General features: G+C 36.5%; 1 protein-coding gene across 9 annotated transcripts in view; it reads left to right on the top strand.

Annotated features, from left to right (window-relative positions):
• The window catches only part of TBC1D5 (TBC1 domain family member 5), a 538,946-nt gene that overhangs the window by 330,102 nt on the left and 189,378 nt on the right, over nucleotides 1-19,466 (top strand). For all 9 annotated transcript variants that reach the window (XM_036849871.1, XM_036849872.1, XM_036849873.1 and 6 more), the window contains one exon: nucleotides 455-627. In XM_036849871.1, coding sequence (XP_036705766.1) covers nucleotides 455-627 — 173 coding nt within the window. The remainder of the gene's footprint in view (nucleotides 1-454; nucleotides 628-19,466) is intronic.

The raw sequence follows: 19,466 nt of genomic DNA on the forward strand, positions 1-19,466 counted from the left end.
TTTCTTGACTTTTTTATAGTTTTGAGAGCTCAAAGTAAGACAGTTTTCAATTACTTTTTTTCATGTTTAACTTTTATGCCACAAGAAATATATTTTCCTCAGAGTGTGCCATTTAGGTACTATGGCTGCTGCTGAGACAAACTGGCCATGGACAGATAGACTAGTGGCCACCACTACCTCTAGCCAAAATATCTTATAAGACTTAATGTCACCAGATAAACTGGTCGAGGGAATACAAGTAGAAAATTTTTAGAAGATGTTTCCTGGCCTTTATGGGCACAGTCATCTATGTGATGATCAGTTTATGGTCCCACATTTTAAGCTTTTTTCCTGAGTTGGTTAAAGTAGTTGTTGGTTCTTTAAACTTCCATTGATAAATACGTTCAAGAGTAATGTCCGTGTGTTTGTTAACTTCACATTGAAATAATACATGTTCCATTTTTCCTATGTTTAGGGGAAAGAAACCCTGATGACTCCTATCCCCTTTGCTAGACCACAGGATTTGGGGCCAACAGTTGCTATTGTTACTAAAGTCAACCAGATCCAGGATCATCTACTGAAGAAGCATGATATTGAGCTTTACATGCACCTGAACAGACTAGAAATTGCACCACAGATATATGGGTTGTAAGTATTCAAGTTTAAATTTCAGCAATACCTAATTATGATTTATGGTGGTTTCTATATGTTTCAGATTCATAGAAGTAAGAGTAAGAGCTATGCCGGCTATATTTCATTTCATATCTCCTTTTGTGTTCTGTGTGCCAGACTCTGTGCTCATTGCTTTCAGATGTCCTATTTCATCTAATGTGACCCCTTTGTTACAGGGGAAGAAACTAAGGTTTACAATAAACTTACACATATTGAACAGTGAAGTCGTAATTCAAATCCAGGCAGAATTGGCTCTATAATCTGCAGAGCCAGTGTAAAATAAAAATGAATGGCCCTTTAAAAAAAAATTAGTGGGAATTTCAAGATGGCAACAGCAGATCATTAAACCAAGCATTCTGAGAAGTGCGGGGTCACACTGATTGTACACAGTGAAGCCAGCCCGGAACCCAAACTATCCTGTAAGATATTCATGTTCTTTCCATTTTATAGTGTGCTTATCTGCTCTGCCCTCAGAAGTGCATTTCTAAAAGTAAGATAAATGTCCCTCACAGTGAAAATAATACATTAATCATCTTCAGCCAGATGACTTCCGTAACATGCTATAGCAGAAAATGGAGCCAGTTACCCTTAGATGTGTGTGTGTGTGTGTGTGTGTGTTGTGTTGTGTGTGTGTACGCATTCAGTGGCTTATAATATGAGTAGGCAAATTAGAAAGATAGCAACTTTAATAAATAGGAATTAGTTGTGTAGTGCTACAGACAACAAAAGGATCCTTTAAATAGAAACAATATGACATTTATATCTGGTGCTGGGCAGATTCCTGGTAGATATTTCCTGCAAATCCCATCTCTCAACTAGATAGAACATGGAAAATTGAGAAGGTGTTACTGAGTAGATGCTCAATGAATATGAATTCATATTTCTGCTCTCCTGTTTTCATGATGCCTGTTTTCATTTCTGTGACTTAAGCTTGATTTCATCACTGAGAGCAGCTCCGTCATTCCCAATGGAAGTGAGAAAGTTCTGGGGAACATGGGTCCTCAGCAGCACCGTACGTTATTAATGAACTGGCATTTCTTACACTTCGAAGTCTGGCTAATATATTTGTGATTATAGAGTAAAAATTTATTTTGCAATACCTAGTGGCAAGGTAAGGAGGCTGATTCTATATTCCTCTCTACTCTGCACTCAAAGAATTGGTTTACTCAAATACAGAAATCCATTTTATAGCCTCAAGAATTTTTGCGAGTCTAGAAATTGGTCTTAAATATTGGAGAAAGAAACTAACGTCGGACACGTTGATCATTTCTTTGAATGCTCTATTGTTTGTTACCTCTTTGGCCAAGCTGGTGCTTCACATTACGGTGGTTGTGGCATGGACTTGGGTACAATGATTTATAACTAGTGTGTTCTGGTTTCCTTATCAGACATTAGTTCCCATCAGCTTTCTCTTCATAATAATGATTCATAGAGCTTCTTTGATATCCAGCCAGCACCTTCCCAATAAAATTCTATGATCCATGACATAATTACTCTTAATCCTTTCAACTTTATTTTCAGCTGTACTAACAAAATTAGGGCTTGGGGTAACCATAGTTGACTCAGTTATCCCTTTATTTTTGTATAGAATCTCATCTGCATTATCTAAAAATATGTAATTGTTTTAATTTTTGAAGAAGTCATTCATTCTCTTAATTGGGCTGTACTACATTTTATAGTGTAAGAGTTTTACTTACTCATATCACTTATTAAAGTTGATTTTATTATTTCTATTTGTGGGACAGAGTGGTTGAATTTTCCTATGTGTTTATGCTACCCTAAGCTGTACTGCTCACCTGTATATTTCCTATTGATGACTGTTAGAATCTTTGGGCCCGAAGGATAATATCAGTATAATATAAAATAGCAGTTAGAAGCACAGGCTTTGAAATGAAACAGACCTGTTTAACCACTTAGAGCCTTGGTTTCTTCATCTGTGTAATGGAGATGAAAAATAGTGGTACCTGCTTCATGGAGTGCCTATGAAAATTAAATCATAATATATAAAAATCAGTGTTCAGTTTGGAATAAACATTCAATATATGTTTAGCACTGCTTTTGTTGTCATTATCTGTCATTATAATTACTGAATTAAGATAGCATGGCTCTGTCAATATGATGTACCATGTGATTCATGAACCTTTCCAGCTCTGGCTTTGGCTTTCTGTGTTTGCTTCACGGAAGCATACAAGCTTCTACTTAAGTGGAAACATAATAGTTATCCTTTGCACCAGTGCTTCTCAAGAGATAGTGTAGAAGTGGAGAGTAAACTTTTAGAAACAGATCATAGCAATTTGTCACAATAATTTTATGTCCTTGAAGGTAATAAATTTTGTGGGTCTTTATCTCATGGGAATGAATTGAAGTTGTTTCTTTTATATCATGCAAGTAATATTAGTCTAAATAATTGCTGACACTACTGTCTGTTGCTGTTGGGAGAAAGTTGTTTACATTTAGCAAAATGAAATTATATCCCATATTGAGTCCAGGTTTCTAATTTTAGTCAATCTTAGCAGTTGCATGATACATTAAAATTTATTTAAATCTGCCCTCTGATATGGGTGTGGTTACCTTTAAGAAAATGATTTTATAATTACCCTGTTTTTAGAAGTAGTTTTTCTTCTGTTTTTTGTAGGAGAATATATGTGGGAGTCTCCTGATGTAGCATATATAAATGCATTTGTTGCATTTTGCTAATAAATGTATTTAACAATTAGAATTAATAAATAGTATAAAAATATTAATTGTACAAACATTGGCTAAAGTCATTCCAAATTAGCTTATCTTAATTTTAAATAAATTGATGATATTTATCTTGAAATATGGGAGTAAGATCCCTTGAAATCTTGAATGTTATATAATAATTTGCTTATTAATGCAATTATTTTATGTATTTTAGTGCATTATCTCCTGGATAACTGTAGCTGGTTTTTCTGTTAGGAAATGTTAAATCAACTTACTATTTAGGTTAAACAAAGTTAATTTGCAATGAAATATTTAATACTTTCTAAGTGATATTATAAAATAATATTTCCTAAAAGTAATTTATACTGTTTTTCATTAACTTTATGAAAGATTACTCCTGTTGCACCTAAAATGAAATTTCTTTTACTTTAATTCAGATAATTAACATCTTGAATTGTCTTTTGCTTGCCAGTTATTGATAAGTATTAGACTTTTTAAAAATTAAGTTCTGTAGGGGCCTGTCAGTGCATGCATACTAATTTCCAAAGTAAAACATTGACTGTATCATTTCCAACTTTCCAAGGTAATTTCTAAGAGTTGCTGTTTGGTATCTTCATTGTTTTGTCTTTTTTTTTTAATTAATTAATTTATTTATTTTTGGCTGTGTTGGTTCTTCGTTTCTGTGCAAGGGCTTTCTCCAGTTGCAGCGAGCGGGGGCCACTCACTGTCGCGGCCTCTCCCGTTGTGGAGCACAGGCTCCAGACGCGCAGGCTCAGTAGTTGTGGCTCACGGGCCTAGCCGCTCCGCGGCATGTGGGATCTTCCCGGACCGGGGCACGAACCCGTGTCCCCTGCATTGGCAGGCGGATTCCTAACCACTGCGCCACCAGGGAAACCTGGTATCTTCATTTTTAATATGAGAATAAGAATGTCCTGTGATTTCATCACTTGGGAATTATTTTTGTGCAGAAGCCTCTAAAATATTACTGTTACAATTCCATCGCTGAGTATGTCTTGTTTTGAGTCCAAAAGACCCTTAATCACAGCAGATTCAAATACAAAGATTCAATACTGTTTTCTTAATACTTAATACTATAAATACTCTTTTATAAAAAGACCAAAAATTGAAGTTTAAAAATAACAGTTTTTGCTAGGCCAGAGTAACTGTTTTATTATCACTCTTAAATATATTGAATCTGTATATTTTCGACTACATATTATACTTTGATATAAATAGAATACATAATAAGCATCTGTGGGATATGCAATTAATGTCACTTTTGAGGAAAGACCCTCATAACACACTTGGGCTTTGGCATTCTTAAATTACGAGCTCTTTACAGCACACATGGGATAGATTCCATATCTCCCAAATGTTTTTTATACATCTTTCATTTCCCTTATTTCCTATTTTCTGGGTTAGCAGTTGTTTTGCTGTGGTGGTTTCTAGTAATTTAATTGAGGAGGTTGTTGGTTATTGATAAATAATCTGCTAAATTGTGGTATAGTTTCAGAATATTTATATCACATTTTATTTGTTCTAACACATATCAGTGTGATTATGTATGACTACCAAGTTTTTTAAACTGATACTGGAAGTATAAACATAGGGTAAAAATATAACTCTCAGTCATCAAAGTCAATATAATTACCCACCTTAAAAATTCTCTCTCTCAACAGGTTAAGAAATGGCTTCCTATTCTAAACACAGTTAATGATTGAAATATTCTTTTCTTTTCAATGAGCTTTATGTTATGTATTAAACATAAAATACAGAATGAGGGATTAGAAGGTGAAGAGCCAATGATACCTTGTCATACAGCACTGGGCATTCCCCCCAAATTACTCCTTTTGAAAAAGCTGGCTTTTTCCCCCTCCTACAATATATGAAGAATTATGATTAAGAATTGTGGGGAAGAATAATAAATTATTTGAAATATTGGTTAATAATTGTTAATATTTTTTATTTCCTGTGGACTAGGCATTGTGCCTAAAGGCTTTATGTTGATTATCTCATCTGTCCTCACAACACATTGGGATAGATGCTGTGATCATCTGCATTTTGTAGATGAGGAAATCAAGGCTTATAAAGGCTTATTTAGATCAACTAACTACCAAGAAGCTGAGCCAGGCTTTGAACTCCTGAGCCTACATTCATACTCTAATTTGACTAGAAATATGAGTGTGGTAGAAAACTAAGGTACCCAAAGGTACTATGTATCAGATGGGACCATGAGTCAAATGCAGGGTGAGCAGGTAAGCAGCAAAGACCAGACAGGTATGAGGCCCAAAATCAGAGGAGTCTTGTTAGTGGTGATCGGAAACCAGCCTAGTGGGCTTCCCTGGTGGCGCAGTGGTTGAGAGTCTGCCTGCCAGTGCAGGGGACACAGGTTCGAGCCCTGGTCTGGGAAGATCCCACATGCCGCGGAGCAGCTGGGCCCGTGAGCCACAACTACTGAGCCTGTGCGTCTGGAGCCTGTGCTCCGCAACAACAGAGGCCGCGATAGTGAGAGGCCCACGCACCGCGATGAAGAGTGGCCCCCGCTTGGCGCAACTAGAGAAAGCCCTCACACAGAAATGAAGACCCAACACAGCCAAAAATAAATAAATAAATAATAAAAAAAAGAAACCAGCCTGGTAAGGAGGAAATGGAAAATCAAAGACACTGGAGAGCCTGAGAGCCATAGCCATGCCAAGAATCAGGACAGAAAGAGCACAGCATCTTCTGCACAAAGGTAGCAGCAGCAGAGATGTAGGTAAAATAATAAGCCATCGCCTGAGGCTTAACTCTTCTTGTCCAGGTCCAATACTGGCCTTATTTAGGTCAGGCCACTGGATAGAAAAATAAGAAAGCAAGTGGAGAAAGGGTGTTCTGCTACTTTAATCTTTAACTTGACCTACAAAAAGAGTTAATTGATGAAATAGAAGAAATGGAATCTGTACTGACAAAGTAATCATGAATTTTAAGATAGACAGGCCAAGAAGGAAATGCTGTGCCTAGTTACACATGCAGAAATTTAGGAAAAGTACCATCCACACATCTTTCTAGGTAAAAATATACTCTTCCCACTGAAAGGTGAATAAAAATGAATAATTCAAAAGGGGAAAGCAGTTTCTTAAAGGACTGCTCAAAAGCAATGTAACCAGTAAGAGATGGTGTTTACAACTGAATGCAGTTGTCAAAAATAATCATCTAAAGAGCAGTCAAAATAATTTATAACATTATTTGGATCTTAGATCTACTTAATTCTAGTGAATAATTCAAAGTGGGAAAGAAGTATAAAAGTTTGCATAATTTATCACACATGAAGGAATATATACTATTTCATTGATATTTATAATCACTAAAGAAGTTTTTTGTTTTATAAAACTTCTACAAAGTAGTATCCATGCAGTAGGATTGTGAGTTTTAAATGAAAAAATATCATTTAGAGCACAGTAGTTGGCATGTTGTAAACACTCAAAAATGTTCATAGGTATTAACTTTCATGTGCTAAGTCTAATTGCCTGGCTCATAAGACTCACTAAGTAGTCATAATAACAACAACAACAACAAGAGCTTACAAAGGAAGCATAAAACAATAAAACAAGATGACAAATGATACTGTCAAACAGTAGGTATAGTACTATACCTAAGTGCTTTAAGCTCTCCTAATAAAAGACTATTCTTGATTGACTTTATGGACAAAATCCAACTACATGCTACTTAAAAGAGACAGCTAAAATACATTGATATGGTTTGGTAAAGGAATACAGAAATGGCAATAGTAATACCAAAAAATACACTTTGAAATGAAAACATTGAAAAAGAGTATTCTTTATTAATAAAACATTCAGTTATAATAGCCTTGAATTTTGGTGTGTAAGATCTATGACAGCAGAGAGTTTGTCTGCCTTGTTCATTAATATATCCCAGATGCCTCCCTAACAGAACCCACTACATGGTTAAGTATTCAGTAAATATTTTTGAATCAGTGCATGAATGGGATGGAGGTAAAAACAAAGGAAGTAAAGGTCACAAACCAATTATATAAGGAACTGATTATTCAAAATATCATTGGTGGAAAATCTGCTATTTTGAGGAACATCAACTAATAATTATTTAAAAAATGAAAACTCTAAATAATTACTAGAAAACGTACATTGAACATATAACTATAACCAATCTTCCAATGACCATGGATTTTCTAAGAAAAGTAGCAATGAAAGACATTTTAGTGAGTAAGTTTGAAATATGACTACTCCAAAATTTCATTCCAATAAAATTCAGTGCAAAGACAAACTTTTTTTGCAATGTACACAAAATATATGAAGAATATAAAGCAAATTTGTATTCTTTATATAAAATAAGCCCTTAAAATTAGTAAGAAACCACTTTACCTATAAAGTAGAAAAATAAAGTGAACCAACAATGCATAGGAAAAAAAAATCAATGGCCAACAAATATAGTAAAAAGGTTTCAACTATTCAAATATTTAAAGAATTATAAATTAAATAGCAAAATATAATTTTCATTCAGGTTGATTAGGATTGGAGAAAATTGTACTCAATGCTGATATAATTAATTTGGGAGTTGATTGGGAAAGTGAGTAAAACACCTGATAAACTTGGGCTCGTTGACTCATGATTCTACTTTTAAGCTTTAAGGGAATCAGGGATCAGAGGTCTGTATAAAGATGTTTATCACAGTATTATTTATGATATGAAATGGGAACTAATTTCTAATAATAAAGGAAATAATAGGGTAAATAAGTCCATTTGATGAAATTATGCCATAATTTAAATGATGTATTTGTGGACTCTGTAATTCCAAGAGGTGATGCGTATGATATAGTCTAAGTGAAAAATCAGGAAGAGAAACCACATACAATCTATTTTCCTAGTTTTAAAAATTATATATGTTTTAAATGAAAATTAGCCTGGAAGTAGTGTTAACACTGGTTATCTCTGAAAGGGAATAAAGAATCGTGTTTATTTTCTTTATACTTTTTGCTGTTTTCTCAATTATCTCAATTTAATCACAGATTGATCTTGTAAGATTTTTTAAAATATAAGGGCAAACATAGGGTACTTAATTACTATTAGTGGGCACATACGTCAGTATCCAGAAAACTGAAATACTTTGAAGACATATTTGAACCATTATCAGTAATCTTTGAAGAATTAAGAAAAGTGGAGGTCATGGCAAGAATACTTAAAGTAAAAGAAAATCTATTTTAACATCTGCAGTGCAATAAAATGTATTTACCTCAATCTCTGACAATATTTTATCACTTTTAAAAAATAGATAATCTGTAATTCTTTGAAAGGGAAATTATTTTATATAGATCTAGCATGTGTTCACCAGAATAGTTCGGACAAGATAGAACTGCATTTTCTTTTCTGTCAAATTACCAGATTAGAGAAAAACTTTTGACTGAAGATTTTTATTTCACCATTTTCTTGTAATATTCTTTTGCTCAAAATGGAGGATTTGAAGATGGAGTGATACTACATTTTGGCTGAAATGTAGCTTTACTTAACAACCATGTTCCAAGAGTATCCATGAGTGTGCTGTGACCTAGGTGGAATGGGGTCCTGGTGGCCTGCCACAGGGCTTTGTTATTGGCCCTGCACAGAATCCCAGCATTCTGGGATTAAGGGTCTTTTGGAAGGTCACTCTTGTAGCTACTCATGAAATGCTTCAATCTCAATTGTACCATTCCTATTAAGTAATTGAATATCTCAACTTGACCAGTCCCTTGTTGGGGAGTTTGGTACCATCACAGATAGTTGCTTATTTCATGGCTGATTTGACTTACCTGTCCACTATACCTCCCAGTATAACATAACAGATATTTTAATTCCTGATAAATGTTAGGGACTTGTTCACAGGGTGCTCACAACATTACAAAATGAAAAAATAAGTGAGGTTTGAAATAATATAGACTTAGATTAAATCATGGCTTTAAGGGCTGGCAAGATGGTGGAGAAGAACGTGAGCTTACCCCTTCTTACAAAAACACCAAAATCAAAACTAACTACTGAACAAACATCGACAAAAAAAAATGCTTGAACCTACCAAAAAAGATACCCTACATCCAAAGACAAAGAAGAAGCACAAGACAGTAGGAGGGGCACAATGTGATTAAAATCAAATCCCATCCCCGCTGGGTGGGCAACCCACAAACTGGAAAACAGTTATACCACAGCAGTTCTCCCACAGGAGTGAAAGTCCTGAGCCCCACGTCCGGCTTCCCAGCCTGGGGGTCTGGCAATGGGAGGAGGAGCCCCCAGAGAATCTGGCTTTGAAGCCCATCAGGGTTTGGTTGCAGGAGCTCCACAGGACTGAGGGAAACAGAAACTCCACTCTTGGAGGGTGCACACAAGGTCATGTGTCCACCAGGACCCAGGGGAAAAAGCAGGGAGTAAAGCGAGAGTGACCCATAAGAGACTGGGACAGACCTACCTGCTAGTATTGGAGGGTCTCCCGTGGAGGCGGGGGACAGCTGTGGCTCACTGTGGGGACAGAGACACTGGAAGCAGCAGCTGTGGCACGTACTCATTGGCGTGAACCCTCCTTGAGGCCGCCATTTCCTCCCCAAGACCTAGCCCCACCCAACAGCCTATAGGCCCCAGTGCTGGGACGCCTCAGGCCAGACAACCAACAGGGTGGGAACACAGCCCCACCCATCAGCCTACAGGCTGCTTAAAGTCTTCCTCAGCACACAGCTGGTCAATAAACACACCCCCTGACATGGCCCTGCCCACCAGAGGGACAAGACCCAGTTCCACCCCGCAGTGGACAGGAACCAGACCCTCACACAAGGAAGCTTGCACAAGCCTCTTAGACAGCCTCATCCACCAGACGGCAGACAGCAGAAGCAAGAAGAACTACAATCCTGCAGCCTGCAGAATGGAAACCACATTCACAGAAAGTTAGACAAAATGAGATGGCAGAGGAATATGTCCCAGATGAAGGAAGAAGATAAAACCCCAGAAGAACAACTGAGTGAAGTGCAGATAGGCAATCTACCCAAAAAAGAATCCAGAGTAATGATAGTGAAGATGATCCAAGATCTCGGAAAAAGAATGGAGGCACAGATCGAGAAGATGCAAGACATGTTTAAAAAAGACCTAGAAGAACTAAAGAACAAGCAAACAGAGATGAACAATACAGTAACTGAAATGAAAAATACACTAGAAGGAAACAACAGCAGAGTAACTGAGGCAGAAGAACGGATAAGTGAGCTGGAAGACAGAATGGTGGAAATCACTGCCATGGAACAGAATAAAGAAAAAAGACTGAAAAGAAATGAAGACAGTCTGAGACACCTCTAGGACAACATTAAACACACCAACATTTGCTCCCATTCCTTATTTGAAGAGGTAATAGCTGAAAACTTCCCTAAGATGGGAAAGGAAACAGTCACCCAAGTCCAGGAAGCACAGAGAGTCCCAGGCAGGATAAACCCAAGGAGATACATTCCAAGACACATAGTAATCAAACTGGAAAAAATTAGAGACAGAGAAAAAAAATATTAAAAACAAGGGAAAAGCAATAACATACAAGGGAACTCTCATAAGGCTATCAGCTGATCTCTCAGCAGAAACTCTGCAGGCCAGAAGGGAGTGGCATGATATATTTAAAGTGATGAAAAGGAATAACCTACAACCAAGAATACTCTACCCAGCAAGGCTCTCATTCAGATTTGACCGAGAAATCAAAAGCTTTATAGACAAGTAAAAGCTAAGAGAATTCAGCACCACCAGACCAGCTTTGCAACAAATGCTAAAGGAACTTATCTAAGCGGAAGAGAAAAGGCCACTACTAGAAACAAGAAAATTATGAATGGAAAAGCTCACCGGTAAAGGCAAACATAAAGGTAGGAAATCATCTGCACGCATATATGACATCAAAACCAGCAATTGTGATAAGAGGAGAGTGCAAATGCAAGATATTGGAAATTGATTGGAAATTAAAAGACCAGCGACTTAAAACAATCTTGTTTATATAATCAAAAGAAAGCAGGAGATATATTTGATAATAATATCAAATAAAGTAGACTTCAGAGCACAGAGAATTACCAGAGACAAAAGGGATATTACATAATGGTAAAAGGGTCAGTTCACCAAAAGGACTTAGCAGTCCTAAATGTGTGTGCATTAAACAACAGAGCTACAAAATACATGAACCAAAAACTGATAGAACTGAAAGGAGAAAGACAAATCCATGTTTATAGTTTGAGACTATCAATAATTGATAGTACAACTAGACAAGAAATATAGAACTCAACAACTAAATATATCCTGGCCCATGAAACAAGCCTCAACAAATTTAATAGAATTGAAATCATACAGAGTATTTTCCCTGTTCACGATAGAATCAGATCAGAAATAATAGTTAAGGGGAAAACTTCCCAAACACTTGGAAACTAAATAACACACTTCCAAATAATCCCTGGATTGGAGAGGAAGTCTCGAGAGAAATTTTTAAAGATACATTTAACTGAATGAAAGTACAACATATCAAAATTTGTGGGACAGAGCTAAAGCAGTGCTGAAGGGTAAATTTATTGCACTAAATGCTTATGTTAGAAAAGAAGAAAACTCAAGTTAGTAATCTAAGCTTCCACTTAAGAACCTAGAAAAAGAAGGCAAAATAAACTCAAAATAGGTAGAAGGAAGGAATAAAGGTAAGAATTGAAACCAATATAATTAAAAACAGTACAAAGATAATAGAATAAGAAGAAACAGAATAACAAGAAAAAGGAAACAAAAAGCTATTTCTTTGAAAAGGTTAATAAAATTAACAGGCATGAAAAAATGAGAGCAGGAGAGAAGTGGGTATGCTTATAAAAGAGCATAGGAAGGATCCTTGTGGAATAATGGAATATTTCGGTATTATGACCTTGTGAATGGTTGTGTATCCTGGTGGTGATATTGTACTGTAGTTTTGTAGGATGTTACCCTTGGGGAAACTGAATTCACAGACTCTCACTGTACTGTTTCTTCCAACTGCATGTGAATATACAATTATCTCAGAATAAATTTAATTAACATAATGTCAGTTCAGATGGCTCACATCTTTTGCCCTTTTTACAAATTGGGTTTATTTATTTGCTTAGTATTGAGTTTTGAGAGTTTTCTCTATAGTCTAGATACAAGTCTGTTGTCATTTGTTATTCACAGATAGTATCTTCCTGTCAGTGGCTTGTCTTTTCATTTCTTGTAAGTATCTTTCAAACATTTTTCATTTTGGTGAAATCCAATTTATCTACTGTTTCCTTATCAAATGTGTTTTTGGTGTCATATCTAAGAACTCTTTGTTTAACCTAAGTTTTCTTCTAATTGTTTTATGTGTTATATTTAGGCCTGTGATCAATTTTGAGTTAATTTTTGTATAAAGTGAGAGGTATAGGTAAAGGTTAATTAGTTAATTATTTTTGGCAGAGGATATCCAGTTATTCTAGTGTCATTGTTGAAAGACTATCCTTTTTCCATTCAGTTGCCTTTGCATCTTTGTCAAAAATCAGTTGGTTTGATTTGTACGGGTTTATTTCTGATCTGTATATTTTGTTTCTGAGAGAGAGGTGTTAATCCAGCTATAACTGTAAATTTCTCTATTTCTGAATTCCAAACTACTTAGGTAGACACCTAAGATTGAGAATTAGCCACCCAGCATTCTTAACCCCATACAAATGGCACAATTTTCTTTTAATTTATGGCCGGCCACTCAGTTTTGTTTATTTCTTGGTACTTTCTGACACACAGAGAACATAATTCCAGTCATGTGTATGGTATGTACAGACGTGATAATAAAACTTTTAAATACAGTAGGCTTATGAACTTCGAGGAACCAGTGATTTCCAGTATGACCTTGGAATGCTGCAGCTAAAAGGGCTGTAACTATGGGGAAATGCAGTGTTTAGCACAGACCAGGACTTTGTGTGTGTGTGTGTGTGCTCCTTTCTTAAATTCTTCCCATGGTCTGAAATTTTTTCCAATTAAATGACTTCTTCCACTAGTGTTTTGGAGCCTAATAAATATATTGGACTAGTGAAAACAACCAAAAAGCAAATGATGGCATCTTCATTTAATGTATTTAAGTTTTAAATGCTTCCAAAATATCGAGCTTCTAATAAGAAGTATTTACAGTGAACATTAAAATGCTTCCAATACATATAAGAAGTGTCTATCATAAATTTTTCAGCTCTGCAACTAAGACCTCATTTATTAAATTTTATTTATTTATCAAAGCAATTCACGTATTACAGATGAGTACGTTGATATATTTTCTGGAATTTCCTGGAAGTACGTGATTAAGTTCACAGTGTTGAAATTCTTGCTTCTGATTAAGAACTGAGGTGATTGAAACACAAGACATACTAGACATCTGAGAAATACTGATGTGCCGAAGGCTGCCTGGCCAGGATAGTTCATGACGGAGCATAACCCCTGCCCCAGCACCATTCTAGGTGTTAGGGGTAAGAGTCATCCTTATCTTTGAGTTATACATCACGAACGGTATAACACTTTGCCAACCCCAGTGTTAAACTCACCCACCAGACCTGGGTCAACTTCAGGTTGTATCAGCATTCTCTAGAGGAACCCGGTAGGACTGTGGCTGCACCGTTGTTGCGATGTCTTTAACTGAACATAAGTACAACGTACAGGAAAAACAAGTATCACCCCAAAACTCGACACACATAAAATACCGCCTAATAGCAGTCATAAAAAAGAAAAGTTCTCCGGAAAGACATTGGCAGAGTTGTTTTAAGTCTTAGTGGAACAGTGGGATGTCTTCTTTAAGCTGTCTGGTTTAACAACAGAGTGATATGACTGTAAATCCAGTATTGCCTTTGAGTCTGTTAGCCAGTAGAATACATTTAGATTGGAAGGGATGTAATTTTTGTCCTCAAATCAGAACTGTAGGTTCTAAAGCAAGAAGGAGAAATTTTTAGGACTTACAGGGAAATAATAGTTAAGTGTGGGTAAAAACCTTGGCGTTATTAATTAGCCTCTCATATTCAGTTTCTCTCCCTCATTTCTCATCCTTGGCGTCTTTATTTCATGGGTCTCTGATTGTTTTTCTATTCTCAAACTCTTTCCATAACCAAGTAAGCCAGAGGCAAATTGAATATCTACAGCTAATTGCCCTAATAAGCGCTTTCCTATTGCTATATGGTAATTCATGTATAATATCATATTCCATTATTAAGTATACCTTGTAATTAACCTAATTTGTATCACTTAACATCAGTGATTACAGTGTGTGTCTCTGATAGGTCTCTGACCAGACTTAAGTTTCTACCCTTATTTTTTGACCTCTAGGGACTTGGCCTAATACATGTAAAACCTTTTATGGGAACTACTAGGACTTCAAACACATGCCTGTAAATGTCAAGTTTTCTAGAGAAGTGTCTCTTGACTAGCTTTTTAGACATTTGAGATCACCTAGTGCACATTTTGTATGAAAATTCTAGGTTATCTTTCTGACTTTTGTAAAATTATTTTAAGGACCGCATTTCACCATTACATAAAATTTCATATGACCCACGATATCCAGTTAGAATCCTGCCTTCCTACTATTAGTTCTTCCCTGACCTAAATGTTAGAAAAATGATGAGTTTGCTTAATGAAGAGAACCTCTTCCAAGCTCATAATTTCATAAGATGCTGTTTGACAAAGCCTGCCAATTAATTAAGAAAATTCATCATTTATTACAGTCAGTTTAAAAGGGTAAAAAATGAGAGCTCTTCTGCCGCAAACTCTAAGAAAAACTTTTTCCTTCACTAATAGTGATACAGGTTAAACATTGCTAGAGCATATTGCTTTTTACTTCTTATGTTTGCTTTTGGCTGCTTTTGATTCTTCATCATATGTTTCTTTACCCCTCAAATTTCTTATTCTTATTTTTGTAGTTTTAAATACTAGATTTGTACCAGAATTTAAGTGCAGGGAAAGAAATATTGTTTGCAATTCAGTTTGGCTTATATATACACACTTTGTTTCTAAAATCTTCTTTCATTAAAATTCACCTTCTCTAATAAAAATAATGTTTTTGTTTTCATTTTACTTCATTTATTGTTAGACATTTTTGTATGATTTCATATAATGATTTTTTTACACCAACATACCACCTCTAAAAGGTCCTTATTATGACTTGAACTATAAGTGGTATGTGGGATTAAAAAAAAAAGTCCAGACTTTGAAAAAAAATTTTAGTCTTATTAAAATTAAATGTTATGCTACATGGAATTTGTGGGGGGAAATATGATACACCTTTTAAAAGATCTTAATTTAGAATCGATGATCATTGAAATAGACATAAGCCCTGATTAAGAGGCGTCAGAAACAATGTCAAGATGACTAGGACTTGGAGAAAAGACTGAGTTATGGTCTGAGTGATCCCATCTGTGCTGAGCAGGTTCGGCTTTTACTAAAGAGAGCACCTGACCTAACTAAGTCACTGGGTCTTAAACAATTAAAAATGGTTAAAGTGTGAACAGTGACCCTCGTGGACACTCTCCGAAAGAGCTAACGTCCGCAAGTGTGAAGATGATCCATCTCTGCACCAAGGGTGGGAGGAGGGGAAGGATTATTACTACCAGTGTATTTTAGTGGGTAGCATTTTATCATGTTGATGCCTAGTACATACTGTAGGCTTAGTTTATTCGTATTACTGATTTATAATTAAAAGGGTTTTATCTTATTGGAAGTAAATATTAAGAGAAAAATAATATTTATATGTTGTTTATACCCTCTTACAAGTTCCCGAAGCTGATATCAGGTTCCGGGTTGCACTGAATGCTTGCAAAAGTTGAGTCAAAGTCAGATTAAGAGTACTTCCTTTTATAGGGTTGCCACGTGGCTTTTCTATTTGCAGAGCCCTTAAAACAGTGTGTGGCACATAGGAAACACTTTCTAAGTGTTCATTAAATTTAAAAATAATGATAAATCATAGCAAGGATCATAAAATTCTAGTTAAGACTGCATACCTCTAAATAATAATAAAAATGATGAATAATATTACTCCTTCAAATTGAAAATTAATGGTAAATGGTTCTTTCCAGAGCCATGAGTCCCCATATACCAAATTGCTCTAGTTTAGCCCATCAGTAAGTAGCTGTCTTTTCTGTAGCTTGATGGGCTCCAGGGGGGAGGAGGGCCTCTGCCTCTTGGTGTTCACAACGACAGTGTCAGATCAGGGCAGACTGGCTTCTAAGACGACTTTCTTCTTGTCTTTGAATTTTCACTCCCACTCTTCTTCTGTGGAAAATACAGTTTCAAAACAATAGCAAGTGTGAGGCGAGAGGGATCAGTGGCCTAATTGTCCTCCTCCGTAGGTTCTGTTGCTGGTGGTGGAGAGTGCACGGGCTGCCCAGAGCGCACCTCTAGGCTTGCTCCTGGCTCCCCTCCACCACATAGGCTCCCTGCCTGTGCAGCCTCTTATCCTCTGTCTCCCCTCCTCCCTGCGTCTCCTTCCTGGCCTGCCCCTCCCTCATCACATCCCCTGCTCCGATCGTGCATTCTGCTGGTGTTAGGACATAAAGGCCAGAGAAAGAGGAGGAAGGGAGACAAATGAAACGCAGAGAAAGGGTTTTTTTTAATGTTTGTCAGCCATGTATTTAAGCCACTGTCTAGATTTTATATAGTCTCACTGTTTCTCTTCTGTCGGGCGACCCTGAACATTGACACCCTCCCGCCACGCCCCCCTTTTAAACTGCTTTAAGGATCTCTGGACAAACAAGGTTTGACTGATTTCCTGGTACCAATTCTACAGCCGTAGGTTTAACGTTTGCCTCCCAAGCCCAGCATTCTGGAATAAGGTCCCAAGACAGTGGAAGACTAGTCCATCTCATCCAGGACCAGCGCTTCACAACCAAAGGGTGGGTCCCCGTAGTGACCCGACTGCTCCCAGCCAGCTTCCGACCCACATACGATTAGCCTCTTTTTATTATTTTTTAAAATTTTTATTGGAGTAGAGTTGATTTACAGTGTTGTGTGGGATTAACATATACACACTACTATGTATAAGACAGATAACTAATAAGGACCTACTGTATAGCACAGGGAACTCTACTCAGTATTCTGTAATAACCTAAATAGGAAAAGAATCTGAAAAAGAAATATGTATATATATATAAAACTGGCCTCTTTGCTTCTGGTTGCTCTGTTCTACTAGTTGATGAGAAGTTTGGCTTTTCACCTAGGTGTTCTTAGATTTATAAGTTTTCTCATTAAGGAAATTTGATCAAGCTGTGTATATCAATTTTTTCTTAGTTTCTTTAGTTTAAGCCTTTCACTTGATTTCGTTAATTTTATGGGGTTTTTTTTCAGTTTAGTGGTTTTGAAAAAATAGAACTGTTTCAGCCCTCATTCATTCAGCAACCACTAATTATTATTAAGCACCTACTGATATCAACATTGTTCTTCATGTTTGGGTATTTGAAGGATTATTAATTAGAACAGGGAACAGCCACTCTAAAAGCCTAGATGAGAACTAGTAGAAAGAATCTGGGGGCGTGGGCATATTTTGAATCAGCAAGTGGAAAAATCTTATATCAAAAATTATTTGCAAAATATCTGGTTTAGGATTGGTGACTGCCTTCATCCTGATGTCTCATCAGAGGCTCAAGAGTCCCCAGCCACCAGAAATTTGATGGATGAGTTGCCTTATCAATGAGAGATTGGACAAAAGGGCGAATAAAGTCCAATATTAAGGTTGCACATCTTTGAAAATAACACAAATGACTAGGTTCATTCCTATTAAAAATAACCAAATCAATTTTTTTAAACCAACAATGATCAGTTTTTTTTTTTTTAAAAGCAGCATACCCGTGTTTTCATATTGAGAATGACCATGGTCCTTCTGAAGCATGGTCTCTTTAACAAGTTTACACGTATTTTAATGAAACGTTATTACTCAAAATATTTCTAGAACTCCCTCTTTGGAATTGTCATTATTACTAGTGTAGGAGCCACATTAGAAACCTGATTCATGGCTGTGTAACCAAATCATCAAAAAAAGGTTTTGTCTAATGTTGTTTCTCATATTGTTTACCACATTTGGCTCTAATTAGAAGTGTTAGTTACTTTCACGAATAAAACTCATCCTCAAAACACACCACTCAGCCTCTCTGGGAGGTATTCAAACAACCTACCATGGCTCTGAATGAATCCTTTCATCTATAAATTTTGGTATCTTTGTTTAAAAAAAAGAATCAGTTTCATTACTTTCTAGTCACATGCTCTATGTATTTTATTATTAATGTGTGGAAAATTGATGTTAAGTATTATACAGCAAAGCCAAGACAATACACTGATACTACTTGATGATGAAATTTTCTTCTGAAGTATTACTTTGAAGTAAAACTGTGGATTACCTAAAAGAGAATCCAGTCTGAGATGGCTGTCCTTTTCTACAAGATACTAATTCATCCAATGACACACTTGAGTTTTCTGAGTTTTGTTCTCTACTTGAGCCGTTTAATGACCACAGCCTCCTGAGGGATGGTGTTGACTCTTACAAACAAATGGGAATGTACAGGCGCCTTGAGATTGCCATAAACACGACAGGGCATTTGAAGGACCGTGGCAACGGAGAGAGCAGGGTTCTGGCTCCCGTAGCGGCCAGCCTTCAAGAGAGCTGAGCCAATAGACTGCTGTGCCTTCTTTTGAACATAAGCTGGAAGTTAGAGGATCTGGGAGACAATTTGGTAGAGTTCTATAAAAAACCTTGCTTATAAGAAAGCAGCTAAAGGGACATGGTAAATGGAGTAAAATGATCCTGTCCCTTGGATTGTGAACCGCAGTCCAGTTGGCCAGATTTGGATTTTTCAGCTATTGCCCAGCTGGTGAACAGTTCAAAACTATTTTCGATCATGTGATCCCATTGTGGCCAATTGGGTGGTTTGGCAGACAGCAACATAGTAAATATCTGTTCACACAAATTGTACGCATACCGCATTTGTCCATGTGCATTCTCTGCTTGTCTGTATTGATGATAACATCCCCACATAGATAGGTGGGTAAATCGTGTGTATAGGTCCATACCTGGATATTTATGCACAGTAATTATGTACTTTGATTCATTCCTTCTAGGAAACAGAATGGTAGGAATAATCTAGTTAAATCAGTTTCTATGGG

The sequence above is a fragment of the Balaenoptera musculus genome, chromosome 4 (genome assembly GCF_009873245.2).
Source record: "Balaenoptera musculus isolate JJ_BM4_2016_0621 chromosome 4, mBalMus1.pri.v3, whole genome shotgun sequence".
In the NCBI taxonomy this organism is placed as follows: Eukaryota; Metazoa; Chordata; class Mammalia; order Artiodactyla; family Balaenopteridae; genus Balaenoptera; species Balaenoptera musculus.